We start from the raw sequence: 15,332 nt of genomic DNA, 5'->3' as shown, positions 1-15,332 counted from the left end.
TTATAAGGGCTGTCCTGCTGAATTGCCCTGAATCCTGGCAATTTAAAGCCCCAGATGGTAGGTTAACCACCTGCCTTGGGGTACTTAGCTTGTATCCAGCTCCTTCTGGGGGTTGGGGGGTTGGGGGGAGTAGAGAATCCTGTTTCTGCAGCTGCTGACCCTTTAACTCAGCATGTCAGAAAGGCCTGTTAAAGACTTGCAGGATATTGCCTAAAACTCTCTGCAAACTCCTGCCCCCCACTGAACTTGACCCCAGCCTGCTCCCGAGCTGTAAATGTGACTGAAGAAACTGAGGTCCTCTTCAGAGTCCTGTCCAAACAGTCCCATTGCTATGGTCCATCCAGTGCCTGAGAGTCTGAAGCTAGGGGCTGGGTGTCAGCTGCACCGGATCAGATTCTGCCGCTGGGAGGGACGAGGTGTGGGAGAGTAAGGAAGAGTGAGCCTCGCCCTTGGGAGCCAGCAGTGCCTACTCCCTTGATAAAGCAAATGCGAAGCCGACCAGGACTTGTTTCAGTGGCGAGCTGAAGCTGGAGGGGCTTTATTTCCTGCTCCTTACTGTTGATGGGATTGCATGTACGATGAGCTAAATTATATTTGTATTTCATTGCTAAGCTTAGGGGCTGGAGCAGAAAATTTTTAAGGTCATCAAACTGGCCCTGCCCTCAAAGCACTGGCAGTCCAGTGGCGGAGGGGGTGGCGGGTGAGTGAATCACGGAGTTGGGGAGAGCTGCCCAGGGCTAAGTGAACCAGAATGTTGGGGGGTAAAGAGAACAACATCAATAGCTTGTCCTGCGGGGTGCTGTACCATTTGTCAAGTGTTGTAATCAGTGTTTCTTTGATGGATTTCTGTACTATAAGGTGTGGAGGGCAGGTATTACTGGCTTCGTTTTCTGGACGAGAGCGCTGAGGCTCAGACTTGGAGTTGTTCCACTGGTGGCAAGCGGAGTTTCCAGTCCAAGATTTAAGACTCTGTGTCATGTGCTGTTTAAGTTACACTACCGTGCTTTATTTTCCTGGTGCTTGTTTTGGAATCTCACGGTATTATCAAAAAGGGACCGCCCTCTTAGAAGCACAGAATCCAGATCTGATTCGGTCTCCCGCACTGCAGGGCTCTGTGCTGGAAACTCCCAGGGAGAGCAAGCTCATTGCCTTCTGGGCCTCATCCCCTTTGTGGGCAGCATTCGTTGTGCAAAGCTCTGGTAGAGAGAATTGAGGAGTCCCAGACGGGCTTCTCTGTGCCTGCCACCCTAACTTTATTTCTGCCGTAGTGGGCACGCGGGGAGAGTGTGCCCCTCTTCCCTGCACCAGGCCTGCAGATGTTCGCAGCTGCCCTTGCCCGTCTCCACTTCTTTCTTTTCGATGGGCTGAGCATCTCTAGTTCCTTCAGCCATTTCTTGTTTCCCCCTGACTTGGTTTCTCAATCCTGTAGTTTGCTAATCACCCTTCTCTGAATGATTTTTCAGTGATCCTCTTTGTGGTACAGCAGAAAGTACAAGAGTTTTGGCCCTGCCCCTTAAAAGCTGTGTACTACCCAGCAAATAATCTAATCATTACCTTACAAGATTTGGAAAAGATACATGTAAAGTGCCTAACACATTTTCTGGCCTTAGAGGTTATGTCACAAATAGTTAATGCTACACACCCCCACACCCCCAGTTATTGGGGAAGGGACGTGTAATTGGATATACACTGGACTTCTGACATTCTCTGACTTAAACCCTGTTTTCTATTCTAGCAATAGCCTCCTTTTCTGTTTTTAAACTCCTGGGCCAAGGTATGGTGTGGAAAGGGCCTCTCCCTACCCTCTCCTGATAAGGCAGCAGGAGGAGATCTTAGGGTCGGGCGGGGTCTTCCCCGCTAATCCCCTGCAGGGTGCTCTTCCTGCCCCAGCCGGGATACCCTGCCCTGCCCCCGGGGTGGTGGTGGCAGCAGTGCTCCCTTATTAGGCCCCCTTGGCCACCCACCTCCTTTCTCACCAGCTTCTTCAGGCAGAATAGAGAACCGTACAGGTTCCTGCTAAGTGGGGCAACAAGGTGATGAAATGCAGGTCCTGGTGGCAGAAAAGCAGTGTTTAGGGAAAGACTGGCTCACCTGGGGAGAGGGACAGGGTCCCCTCCCGGAAGAGCAGGCACGGATAATGGCTGCCATGTGGCTTCTCTGGTCTGGCAGTAGTCAGATCATGTCAGTAAGACCTATTCCCAGGAGCCGAGCTGCAAGGCGTGGAGTCAGCTTCTTCATAGTCTTGTTTACTGACAGAAAAGCTTATAATCGGACGTTGCCCCATTTCCTCCTTCTCAAGACGCCGAGAGCCTGCGGAGAGATAAATGCAGGAAGAAGAATGGGGGGGCCATAGGATAGTTTTATCTAGCTTGTACCAGAAAATCTGTCCACCTTTCCAGCAGTTCATATTTTAACTAGTACATTTAATCTGACTTACGTAGATGAATTTGGAAGCAAGAACCCGGTCTTCCTAGTCAATACTTGCCTCCCTGCTGAAGCTGGGTGTTTGTAACATAACAATTAAAATATCTAAGTGACTTTTAAGAGAGAAACTGCTTCTGGCGTGGAACCTGTCCCTCTCACGTAAGCCCCTCCTTCCCCCCTTCACTTGACAGAACATTAAAGTGTTCCTTTCCCTAAGGAGCGTGAACGTGCCTTTTGAAAAGTAGCACCAGCAGCTTGCTGGTCCTGGTACCCACTGGGCGGCACCTGAGACCCTCTCAGGAAGGGGCAGTCGTGTTAGGCTGCAGGAATGATCTCCTTTTGATTTTTCCTCCTCCATCCATGAGTCTCAGTAAGAGAGGAACCACGGTAGACGGTGAGGTGGTTTGGGGGCGGGGGAACCATAGGCAGAGTTGCTTTCCCTCAGGATTATCCTTAACTTTTCCTTCTCACCTGCCCCTTGTGGCACACTTACTGCCCAGAGGCAGTAGAGAAATTTGGGGGGACCATGAGTTTGTCCAAGACCACTAGAAATTCTGGCCAAAGGGCTCCACTTGGGAGACCATCCCACAGCACCCACCAGGAAGCCTTTCCACAAGTGGCACAGCTTGGTGAGGCCGGTTGCTGGAGAGATGGTTGTGAGGCTCTAGGGCTGCAAGGAGGCCAGGGGCTGAGTGGCCCGGCCCTGCCTGACGCTCACATCTGACACATCTGTTCCTCAGGAAGCTAAAATAGGCCCTGCATAGGTTAATCGCCCCTTGTTTATTTATTATTTTATTGGGTTGAACAGAGCTAAAATCAGAACCAGCACCTTGATTTTTGCTTTGAGGGTGTGATAAACTAGTCGTTCCTGAACCCTCACAGAGGAAGGTTTTTCGGGGAGATCCTTGGTCACCCATCTTCCAGAATTCTTCGAAAAGACATGAGCCCTGGTTCTCAAGGTTGGCTCACAGTCCCCTGGAGCCCAGAGGAGTTTCTGAGGCAGCAGTTCAGGGGTAAGGCCTGAGAATCTTTTTCTTTCATTTTCTGGAACTACAATGACACGGTACTGTGTAAGTTTAAGGTGTCATACAATGACTTCCATGTATTGAGAATCTGCATTTCTAAAAACAGTCTGCGACGCTGCTGGGTGGAGACTACTCTTCGGGGTGGCTGTACTGGCGGGTGAGTGGCAGGTAACTTCTCGTTCACTAGTTGAGACTGTTTGTAAGGTTCCCTTCGCCTGGTGTTTGCTTAATTTTTGAACTGTGCCGTTCTGCCTACTCACTCCCACCATCTGTGCTCCCCATCTCCTGCCCCCCACTACTTCCTATACTCACACCTTGTTGGAACCCCAGCACCTGAACGTGTGGGCTCCCCCATCAGAGCTTCCTCTTGCTACAGGTCTGCATTCACTTTCCATGGAAGCAGAAGTGACTGGAGCACACAGGTCACTGCTGAGCTCAGGCTCACTCACACTGGTGGATCAGTTGGATCCCACGACTCGGACAGGATGGGGCTGTGTGGCTTCGTCTGGTCCTGGCCTGGCTAGTTCTAGAACACAGTGGTGACGGGTGTGGAGTCCGTTCCCTTTGTTCAGCAAGGGCTGTGAGTGAATGATTGCAAACTCTTGCCCTGTGCAGTAAGCTTTTTAGTGTGAGATAAAAGTCCAGTCCTGCCTCCTGGCACAGAAAGGAAGGAACAGGTAAAGGCGAGAGGAGAGAGCCACTTTTTCCTGCCTCTCCTCTCACAGAAATGAGAGGCCAGGTACTGAGCAGTCTGGAGGGGCAGAAATGACTCAGAATATGATTGTAAGAAGTCAGAGAATGTGACTGAGGGGAGTGCATCTGTTCTCTCAAGCCATGTGCCAGGAGTTGCAACTTTTGTCCAAAAGAAACTTAACAGAGATTAGAAATTGGATTTACTTCGCTCTACCACCATGATCTTGGGGGCAGGTTATTTAACCCCTAAACCTTAATTTTCTCATCTGTACACCCTCATAGGGTGTTTATTATAAAGGTTAAAGCATGTGGATTCAAAGGTGTTGGCTACTGTTGCTGCTGCTACCACTACTATAGAGTTCAAGTTTGGAACCAAGAGCCTGGGGTCAGTGGGAATCAGGGAGGCTGCGTGTGGAAAGTGGCCCCTGAGGGATGAGGTGGCCGGGGAATGCAGGCGGGTGTTCTGCGGGAAGAAATTGAACAGAGAGGTAACAGTGGGGACTGGTGGGCAAGATGGCCAGAAGGTAAACTGAGGCCAGAGCATGGAGGGCTTTGAATGGCAACTTAGAAAGTCAGACCATTTCTTGTAGTCCTGAGACGGAGATCAGAAGACAACCCAAGTGGGGGCCCGCAGCCCCTCCCTCTCCTCTCTGCACTCTGCTGTCTTGAAACCTGGGCCAAGAGGTATATCCCCCGCTCCTCCCCTTCTTAATGGTCCCTCCTCACCCAGGGGAAGATCCAGAACTGGCTGGAGCATCCCTTTGCACCCGCTTGTGCAAGGCCTGCTCACACGTTCTGTGTGACAGTCTAAGGCTCCGTTTGTCAGCAAGGGGGGAGGGTGACTTGCATGGGTTGCCGCCCCATCCAAGGCACAGACTGAACCCTAAGCCAAGAAACACATCAATTTCCTGGAACTCAGAGCCATCATCACAGCTGTCTTAGCCTTCAGAGCACACGCGAGGCTGTCCTGGTTAGGGGAGATGGTTTTGCCCTGAGCTTGGCAGGCAGGGGAGAGTAAACAGGCAATGCCATGGTGCCACATGTAGCCTGGTTTGCTTCTGTCCCCAGCTAGCCAAGACTGGGCAAGAACATTGCCTTTCGTCCTCAGCCCATCCCTCCAGAGACGTTAAGCTCCACCGCTCACAGCATTTTCATGTCTGAACTCTTCTTCAGCTCTTTTAGCCTGTCCTGGGTTGGCCAGAAGTGGCCAGCCAGGCTGGTACTAGGGTGTTCCCGCCATTGGATCCATCATCCCACGTGTCTGAGGACGGCCATGCAGGCCCAGCACTGCACCTTCCTGGTTCGGTATTGTCAAGCTCACTGTTGCAGTGTCCTGGGGGCCTCTTATGTCATCCCAGGCATCTCAGCTTAGCTCGTCTTTCCTGGAAGCCTGAGGACAGATTTTAGATTTCACTTTAAGAATCTGCAGGTTTTTCAGAAGCTGGAAAGCTTTGTTTCTAGAGCATCTTCTCTTTTATCTTTCATCTCTTCTTTGCTATCTTGGACCTGGGGACAGGCTCCTTAAATCTCCTCTTTCTGGCTTTACATAGCATTGACCCTTATCTCCTCGGAGGCTGGGGGCTGGCCTTCCCTTCCCCCTCATCTGCACAGATGGACCTCTGCCCTCTCCAAGTCACCCCGCTTCCACTGGGTCTGAGCAAAGCCTGTGAGGGATGCAAATCCAGGAATCCAGCATCCTCCCTGAGGAGCCACTACACCCACGCCTCCCCAGCCTGGCTTCTGTCACATTTGCCTCCAAGAGTCAGCTCCTAGGGCGCAGCCTCTCCTCACCAGTCTTTTTTCGCCCCCTGAGGCAGTGTTGATAGAGGTAAGGGGTATCTTGAATTTTCTTCCAAGATCTGTCCTGTACTTTTCCACTCTCTGAGTTCTATGAATCCCTCCAGCCTGGTGGAACCCAAAACAAACAGGATGGTGACTCTTGTTACTCAGCTTAATTGCAAGGCCTTCTCAGTGTTCAAGTAATTTACATCCAAGATCGGAGGAAAACAGTCTCAGGGGCAAGTCTGTCAGGCTGGCCTCTGTGGGTGCTGAGGAGCTTACTTGGACATTTTAAAGTCTCTTTTTTTAAATGAGGGGAGGGATTGGGTCCAAATTTTAATGGGAGTCTTAGTTATATTCTGAAAAATATTTTAATTCCAGAGACTTGTCTCTCTGATGTGTGTTTTTGTTAATTATGTATAGAACTTAAATTCACTTATTCTGAGATCTTGGTGGTTTCTAGAAAAAATCATGGAGCTATTTATTCCTCTCTAGACTTTCTTCCTAATAAAATCTACCATTAATTTAAAAATGAATAATAACAGGGAAACCTTGCTTGCTTTTGTGTGTGTGTGTGTGTGTGTGTGTGTGTGTGTGTGTGTCTGTCTGTGTGTTTAATTTCACCTTAGGAATCTTTAAGTTCAGATGGGTGGAGATGATTTGAAAGGATGTTTTGTTCCTGTATTTCTGAAACCTCATGAGAATTTTAATAAAAATTGATTCAATTCATAGTTTCAAGGAAGGTGGGTTATATATATATCAAGTAAAACCAGGATTCTTGTCCTACCTTTCCCTGATGGGTTTCTGGGGCCCCTGAAGGAAAATGTTAGACTGTGCATTTTTCTGTGGGAGGGTCCGTAATCTTCATAAGATCCTCAGGGAAGGTCTAGCCCCCAAGAAACATTGAGAATTACTAGGGTAGTAGGAAGGGTTCCTCCAGGCTTACGGGGTCTCTGCCCCATTCAAGGGCTGTCCAGTATGAGTCACCCCTTGTTTCTTGATACTTTGTTCAAAATCCAAAGGACTTTTCAAGAGAGGCACAAAGAAAAAAAGATGGCGAATGGAAGCAGTGAGATGTAAAGAGACAGAAACTGTTCAGTGTCAGAAGTTGTGAGGAGCTGTTTCTAACAGAAAGGGCTGGTGGGGCTTTCTTGCCCCCAACTGACCGGTCTGGCAGGGGTGTGCCACCTCTGGTGCTCAGTAACTGCGGTGGTGTGGACAAAGTGAGTGAGATTCAAGGTGATAACTGGGTGTGTCACATGATTGGGTAGCTTTTCCCAACTCCAAAAAGGGAGAAAAACGAGAACACATACCAGGCAAATATTTCTCTAGAGGTTTTGTCCGTGTTGTGGTTTATTTTACTTATTTAGTTCTCCCAGTTTTTCACTCTTGAGCTTAGCTGCGGGATGCTGTTTTCAGAGACCTAGAGAGTGTGGCTGAACGCTGTAGCTCCGGAAAATGCTGCATTCCAGTTTTCTCTCACTTTGCAGAGGACCAGACGGTTTTCTCCCAGGTCAGGTATTTGAGGCCCTTGGCACCCAGAGCAGACATTCTCAAACTCTTGAAGGGCGCCTGTAATTTGAGTAGTTTTCTGCATCTTCTCTACAGAAACGAAAAAAATACTCATTTGGTCCTATTTGAACTGTTATATGGACACTTCCCCCGTCACTCAGGAAAAGATCTAATACTTTCTCCTTTACAGTGAGGGACTGTTCCATATTTTTTACTTTCTTCGGCTCTTCTTTTTTCCTCTCTATTTCTGATAGCACTTAGTGATGTCTCAGCCTTCTCTACTCTTGAAACACGCCCTTCAGATGCTTGAGCTCCCCTTGGAGCCAGTGGTCCCAGCCATCCTCAGGTGATGTTGCTCCGACATGGTGGGAGCCTGCTTTGGGAGCTCCCGTTGGTCTAAGGCACACTTGCCTCCTGTCGCTGTTGCTCCGATGCTAGTAGACGACAGGGAGGAATCAACCTGGCAGCTGGAAGCTTATAAAGTACAGGCAGGGGTGGGAAATGTTTTACTGTCCTTAGCTTGTGACTCCTGGTAGCATTGAGTGGAGAAATAGATACAGAGATGCGATCGTTCATAACGTCATCTTTTCTCATTTTTGTAGGTTGCTCTGATTCTCCTCCAGAGGTGGTTGCTTTGAGGTGTGCCCCTGCCCACGTTTGGGCCCAGCCAGCACCAGCTCCTCAGTAAGGAGGGCCAGCTTGATAAGACGAGGTAAACAGGTCAGTTAAACTTTATTGACTTTCCTTGAGTCACAATAACTTTGAATGTTGAGTCTTCCTTTCCCTCCATCTCCCTCCCTCTTCTGCAGTAAAATTGTAACTGAATTGCTAGTTCTTGCCTGAGGTGTGGGATGAGAACTCTTGGAAAGGGTGTCTAGTGTTTGTCTCACAAGAAGCTACACTTCAGACACCCCCATTCTGGGCTTCTCCCTCCCCACTCCCAAATCCAGACTGTTGTGTTAAAAGCTGGATACCAGGCCAGTCTGCTTGGCCGTGTCCATGAAGACAGTGATTTCTTCTCATATGTATGATTTTCATCTGAGTTCCCAATCCTCTCTGATTCCAGTTGGAGATTGTATTAGAATGGGGTCAGTGATTTTTATTTTTATTTCATTTATTATTATTTGCAGTGGTGGGGCTGATGTGTGGATGCTGTCAGGGGGAAGAAATGGGGCAAAGGAGAGAGTGAAAATATTAATACCCATAAAGGAAAATGTGCTTTGTAAAAAGCCCTTAAGCTGTTAACCTTATCTTTCGTTGCCTGAGCTGGAGTATCGGAAGGTTTAGGTTGGGTGGGTGGGGCTACAGTGCAGCCCAGAGGCAGACGTGGGGTAGGTGCAGCTCCCCAACACTGGCCCCTGGCGTCTGGGTAAATGAGCGCATACGTGAGCCTTCGTGTTCACGTAGATCGTTTTCCCCAGCACGGAACAGTGTTCTGCATTGTGTCTCATCCTAGGTGCTTTCCCTTTTCCCTGTGCCATAGTCCCAAAGGAGGATTCACGTATAAGACACAGGAGCAAACTGGAGTGAAATCTTGCTCCAAGGGGCTGGTTTGGGTTCCACCTGAAGCAGCTCTTCAAGGATGAGTGTAGCTGGGAGTTTTATTTTGTTAATTGCACTTTCAGAGTAGAAATGAGAAGGGTCTCTATTGTTTTAAAAAATTGCTGTTTACTTACCTTTCAGCCAGGAAAAAGAAGTAAATGTAGGTGATCTTGGTGTCATCAATGGGGAATGTCACACTACAGTTTATCCCAAAGGAGGAAATAAATTTTTAGCAAGTGTCTTCCTGTCTAGACAGAATGGGAAACATGTTTGCATGACTTTTCTCCTTTTCCAATTGGGATGAGCCCTTGGGACGTTCAGCCCTCGTGTTGGTTAGGTATAGTGACTATTGCTAGGTATCCCATACTTAAAACACTTACGTAGTTTGCAAGAATGTGTCCTTTTTTCTCTCTATTACAAATGTTTGTGACCTCAAGAACGCAAGTCAACAGTCCTTCGAACCTTCACAACAGACCTTTGTAATCACCAGAAAGCTCTTTGCACTGTGTCGCCAACAGCCTGAGAAACCCAGCGTCATAACAAGCTACAGAATAAGTATACACTTTCTGGTTGCTTAAGCAAGGATTTTTCTTTGATGTTATAGGGACAGTGACAAAAGTTGTTACTGGCGGTTTGGCTCTGCTTAGTGAATACATTTTTGTTAATATCATATGGACTATTTACCTCCTCTCCACTCCAATGATAGAATTAAAAAAATTTTTTTGTACCTTAAAATTTTATAGTTAGTCCTAAAGGTGTTTGCTCTAACCTAAGTCCCAGATTTGAGTAAACTCGACCACATTTTTCTTTTTGAAGTATAGTCATAGGACAAAAGCAAGATCATCTTCTAAACTCCTACTGTAAGTTGGTAGAAAGGTTAATTTTCTTTTTACTGACATAACATAATTACAGCAAAGATTTCTAGTCAGTTGTTTTATAATTTACTATACATTAAATCTATGGGGAAGTATATTTAAAGATGATTTTGATGTTGAAGGTGTCCATTTTTTTGAATCAAACAACTATGCGCTGACTGATTACAACAGTTCTAGGAAACTCATGATACTTTTGTTAGAAATCCATTATGAAAGATGTGTGTGTGTGTGTGTGTGTGTGTGTGTGTGTGTTTATGCGCGCGCGCGTCATGTCACATATTTTTTCCTAGAGAGAAATCTGCCAAATAAACTTTCAAAGACAGTTAACAATGGGAAGTTTGAAGCACAATTTTTAATAAGTTTCAGTGGTCTCCTACCATGGGGGGAAACTTCATAGACACCAGTTTGGTTTTTTCTTTAATTTTGATCACAACATTCTTCTCTTGACAGGGAAATATGTGAGAAGTGAGGCTGAATCAGTTGTCTTAAGGTGTATGTTTCTGTACATAGTCCTACTATTTAGAAAACCATTGGGTTAGTATCTTCAAAATGCCTATTAACAAGAAGGCATATTTTGTCTTTGACAAGAAAAGTACTGTCCTGAGATCCTTGGCGACTCTGGTAGGATTTTAGAGGCAGGACTTGTGAGCTGGTGGCAACATTACTTAATAAAGTTTATATTCCCAGGAGGCTGTTCCCGCTCTGGTGCTGGAAACATTTGTAGCTGCTTGGGGTGTTACCATGTGTCACCCTAGGCTGCTTGCCTAAAGTTGGAGGAGGAAACCACAAGAAATCATGCTCTTTCTAAGCATGCATGTGTTGTTCCTAAGCGCTCACTTTGCTGTTGAGATAATGGGCTTGATCTTTGGTGGCACTTGTGGACTTCTCGTATTTTCTAATGCACACTGTCGGATCATAGGGTTTGTGGCTTACTGGCAGGACCTCAGCTATAAAATAATATCTTCCCAAATAACATGAGACAAATTGTGTACCCTAGACTTAGTTTGGACCATACCTATGGCCGTAGTATTTCTAGTTACAAGGAATACAACTAGAAGGGGCCTGAAGAAGGAACTTTTGATGTGCCCATGGGCCAGTTTTCCTTGGATCATTCTTCTCATATTCCCTGGTTTCTGAGCCTTTAGTGAATTCCCCAACTGCCTGTCTTTGGTCAATTTTAGGTAGAGGTGGGAGGTGGGTCAAGTCAGAGTCGGGGAGTCCTTATGGAGGGGTGGGTAGAACAGGAAAGAAAATATATATATACCGTGTTTCTCCAAAAATAAGACCTCACCAGAAACTAAGCCCTAGCATGATCTTTCAGGATGACATCTGCTGAACATAAGCCCTAATGCGTCTTTTGGAGCAAAAATTAATGTAAGACCCGGTCTTATTTTCGGGGAAACATGGTACATATATGCTTCAGAAAGAAAAATACCGCAGAATTATTTGTTGGGAGGATGACAGCGCCGCAGGGAACGTCAGTTAAGGATGAAAAACAACCACAGAACACAGTTTGGGAAGGAAAAGAAGGCTTAGAAATTGCATCTCGCTTGTGCTCCCTGTGTTCTCGTGAATATCATGGTCTGAGATGATGGCAAATAATGGTTTCACTTTTTTCTTCACTAAGTGAAAAGACAGTCACTAAATCTTTTTATCTTTGTTTCCCTTCCAGCGTCAACGAGTGATACCAAGAGAAGGAAAAAAAAAGAGTGAAACACAGACTCATTTCCTCCTCCACGTGGATGATAGCTATAGCAGGGGAAATTTCATAGTGTATCAGTTGGGGCAGAAAATGGAGGTAATTGGCAGTGGGGGCTGGATTTTCTTCTGTCCATTTTCTGGGGTGTAGGCATATTACCTACTTGTGTTTTTTAAGAAACAGTCTTTTTTATGTCGATTGAAATTTGGTTATAATCCTGTTAGGGTTGGCATCTCAGCTGGCACAGACAGCTCTCTTCCTGCTGAAATCACTGGATAGCAGCAGTGGAGTGAAGTGACACCTGACGAGCCTCACCGTTAGCGGTCAGGTCTGCAACATGCCCCTAGCAGTACATGAGTTACGTTACTAGGAGGGTGCCGGCCAAATAGCAGCTCCCTGGGCCGCCTAATTATTGGCTCAGCCTTTCCCACTCTGCCTAATGAAAGATTAGGAAAGGCCAAGAGACTTGCCTCGAGTGGCTTTGGGAGTTGTGTCGGTGGCGTACTAGGAAGCAAAGGTATTCTTTGGAATGATAATACTTCATTTAGATGAAAGCTTAAGTCATTATGGTACGAGTGTCAGCTTGAACTGGAGAAGGAGGGGTTTAGGTGTTTTGACCAGACTTACAGTTATGGTAGCTATGGCCAGTGCCAGCTGGCTCTAGCAGAAGCCTAAATTTCCCAGTGATCACATCAGCAATTTCCAATTTTCAGTTCTGTGACAGAGGCTTCTTAGAAGCTTAAACCCTTGTCCCAATGACGTCAAGTTCGCCCATTGGATTGGAAGGTTCAGACTTGTCTTCCATCAACACCATGATGTCAGCGGTAATGAGTGTAGGGAAGGTCACGGAGAATGGCGGGAGCCCCCCAAGCGTCAAGTCCCCCGCGAAGCCGCCAGGACCAAATCGGATTGGCAGGAGGAACCAGGTAAGCGTTTGTGCGCGAGGCGGGGAGCTGTGGTGGCTTCAGTCTGAGAGCGTTGGGAGCCCAGCTCCCTAAGACAGTCTTGGATGTGTTCAGAATTAACTAGACATACCTAGAAGTTGTAACCATTTTTTAAGAGCGAGCTTTTCATAGCTTATTTCAGTGTCTTCACGTGGAGAAAATTTTCAATTCTGTGGTGTCAATATTGGTGAAGGCACCCTGTAATTTGATTTGCATGTCAGCTTTCTTCACATGATGGTCAAGACAAAGAAGTTGACTTAGTCCTCTACCGTGATGTGGCTCATTTCCTTACACATCTGGTTAATTTGGTTTTCGAAGCCATCTCCTTGATTATTTTTTAAGTGTCTTCAGATTAGGGAACAAGTAACTACAGACCGACGTGCGGGAGCCGCTGTCCAGCTTCCCATCCAGACAAAGCACAGAACGGGGCTCCAGAGAGTTGATCTTAGGAGGCAATTTCGTCCTGTTGAACTTTTAGTGGGCTTCGAATTTTTAGTCAGATCAGGAGAAGTGGGAAAGAGTCAATGAGTCAATGAGGACGGAGCCTGGCAGGATTAATGACGCTATAGAAGCCTGGGAAATAAGATGCATCTTTTAATTAAGGTACAGATGGGCCACTTGAAAAGTTGTTGCTCTCCTGTTAGCAACATTTTCAACGAAACTCAAGAAATGAGGCAGAGCGCAAATAGTTCTCATTTCTTCTTCTGAATCCACGTATTAGGAACTGACTCCTTCACATTTAGTTTTCAGTTTAACTGATTTAATGGGGTGTCACCAAACCCTTGGGGAGAAGGCAGTCTTACGAGTTTGTCCAGATACCAGGGATGGGGACGAAAGTAAACCTGTTGGGCTTTTGTGAATTAATTTTCTTTTTTAAGTAATAATCCTGCAGTGACTGTCCTTATACAGATCGTCTAGTACATCCATGATGGTTTTTCTGTGAATTCTTAGAAGTAGAACACGAATGAAGGCTTTTGATATAACTTACCCTTCAGGAAGAGTTGTACCAGCCTGAAGTCCCTCCAGCAGTGTGGGAGAGCGTCCACTTTCTCCACACCTTCCTCAAGGCTGAAGACTTGGCAGAGCTAACCAATGTTTTAGGGTTGGAACATTGATACCTTTCTCTCTCTTTTTTCCCTCGTCTCCGTGTGCCTCTCTTCCTATGGGTACCCAAGAAAATACTCAGCCTGCATGACTGTGGCCTGAGTCAAGAAGCAGCGCTAGCTCTGGGAAGAAAAGGTTTATTTCCACTCTCACATGACTGTCTCTCCATCCATCTATTCGTCCATCTCTCCATCCATCCATTTCACAGTATATACCCAGCTCCTCCTTTCTGCCAGGTACTACCCTGGGTTCACGCATTTCAGAATGAACGAGACAGAAAAGGTCATTGTCTCCTCTTCCTCCCCTGTTGTACTAGGAAAAAGTGCAGTGGGTAGGGATAAGCTCTTCCTTAAATAGCCCGGCATTGCCCCAGCTCAGGCAGACTTGGCACAAGTCCAGGCTCGAATCCTTTCCCCTGCGTGGTTCACAGACAGTAGCTAGAGCTGTAGAGGGGACCCACAGCACTTCCATCCTTGTGTGGTAAGTGGAGGTGACCCTGCATGTGTGGTGAAGCAAATGGTGCAGGTGTGTGCCTGGGTCTTTTTTCACCTGCCTCCTGTAGTCTCCAGGGTTCCTCAGGGCACTGGCTTAGTTTTTGAAAGGGAGGGGTGGGCCAGAGGTAGCATGGGAACGACAGTGCATTAAAAAAGAAACAAAAACAATAATGGTGCAGTTGGGGGCAGAGAGAGTTCTTCCTCCTCACCTGGGACTGGATGGGGAGTGTTGAGAGGGAGCCCTGGGGAAACGTCCCATCAGCGCTAGCACTGAGTTCCAGGACAGATTACCACAGCCGGACGCTGACACAGGTGCCAGATTGTCTCGTTATGGAATGGTTAGTTATCACATTAGCTGCTAATGTTATCTGTCAGCTCAGGAAGTGTGCTCTTTCCACTTGCACGGCCCCATAACTGGATTCAGAATTCTCTAGTATGGCTTCTTTCAGCATCATATTGCTCCCTTTTCTATTTGGTTTGATTATAAAAATTAAATCTGAGTTCACAGACATCCTTCTCCCAAACCATAGGATTTTGTGGGCCTGTAGTATGCCACTGCCAGCCTCAGAGAAAGTTTGGGTCCCAGTTCATGATAAACCCCAGAATCAAGGCCGGTAGCCCCATGAGCTGCTCAGTATGTCTCGTGTCTCCCTCAAAGGGAATGAAAGACGGTCTCGTTGCATTTTTTAATGAACCTCCTCAAGAAGCTGGTCATTTGGAGACCTGGCTTTTTAACATTTATTTACATCCTCCTGATGAATCTTTAAAAAATTTTAAATACATATTATTGCTAACCTAATAATTTAACAAAAACACCCAAAGACTGAGTTTTGGCCGGGCTGTGAGACATTCTCATTATTACAGCGAGTGCTCTTATTTTGTTGTTTCTACTTTTGTTTTTGGTTTTTCTGTTTGATGGTTCTTAGCCAGACCCATTCTGACTTTGTAGAACTGGGATGAGAAGGTCTGACACCCCCACCTCACACCCCAAACACACACACATTAGCACCTTATACCTCTGGGAGGAGTGAAAGTGTGTGGATGGCTGGGTGAGACTGGCAGGTTTTTTGTTTTTTTGTGTTTTGTTTTGTTTTTGTTGTCTGTGGGTTAATCAACTTCCTTAGAATTCATATCAGTAATTCTTTAAAATTTGAGAGTGAAAAAATGTATACCTTACCTAGTTCTCAGACCGAGTGCCACAGACCAGGAAACGGTTTGTCTAGTGGTCCCCCCTTCTCCAC

At 46.6% G+C, this 15,332-nt stretch overlaps 1 protein-coding gene across 13 annotated transcripts in view; it reads left to right on the top strand.

The window, feature by feature from the left end:
* The window catches only part of RREB1 (ras responsive element binding protein 1), a 167,513-nt gene that overhangs the window by 88,060 nt on the left and 64,121 nt on the right, over nt 1-15,332 (top strand). For 11 of the 13 annotated variants that reach the window (XM_019745404.2, XM_019745403.2, XM_019745409.2 and 8 more), the window contains exons 2-4: nt 8,036-8,153; nt 11,523-11,648; nt 12,263-12,475. In XM_019745404.2, the coding sequence (XP_019600963.2) occupies nt 12,305-12,475 (171 nt within the window). In that variant the 5' untranslated portion in view covers nt 8,036-8,153; nt 11,523-11,648; nt 12,263-12,304. The remainder of the gene's footprint in view (nt 1-8,035; nt 8,154-11,522; nt 11,649-12,262; nt 12,476-15,332) is intronic. The other 2 variants (XM_019745408.2, XM_074335267.1) reach the window with 1 other exon arrangement.

This window comes from Rhinolophus sinicus, linkage group LG06 (genome assembly GCF_036562045.2).
Source record: "Rhinolophus sinicus isolate RSC01 linkage group LG06, ASM3656204v1, whole genome shotgun sequence".
NCBI lineage: Eukaryota > Metazoa > Chordata > Mammalia > Chiroptera > Rhinolophidae > Rhinolophus > Rhinolophus sinicus.
This window is presented reverse-complemented; position numbering and strand designations above follow the sequence as displayed.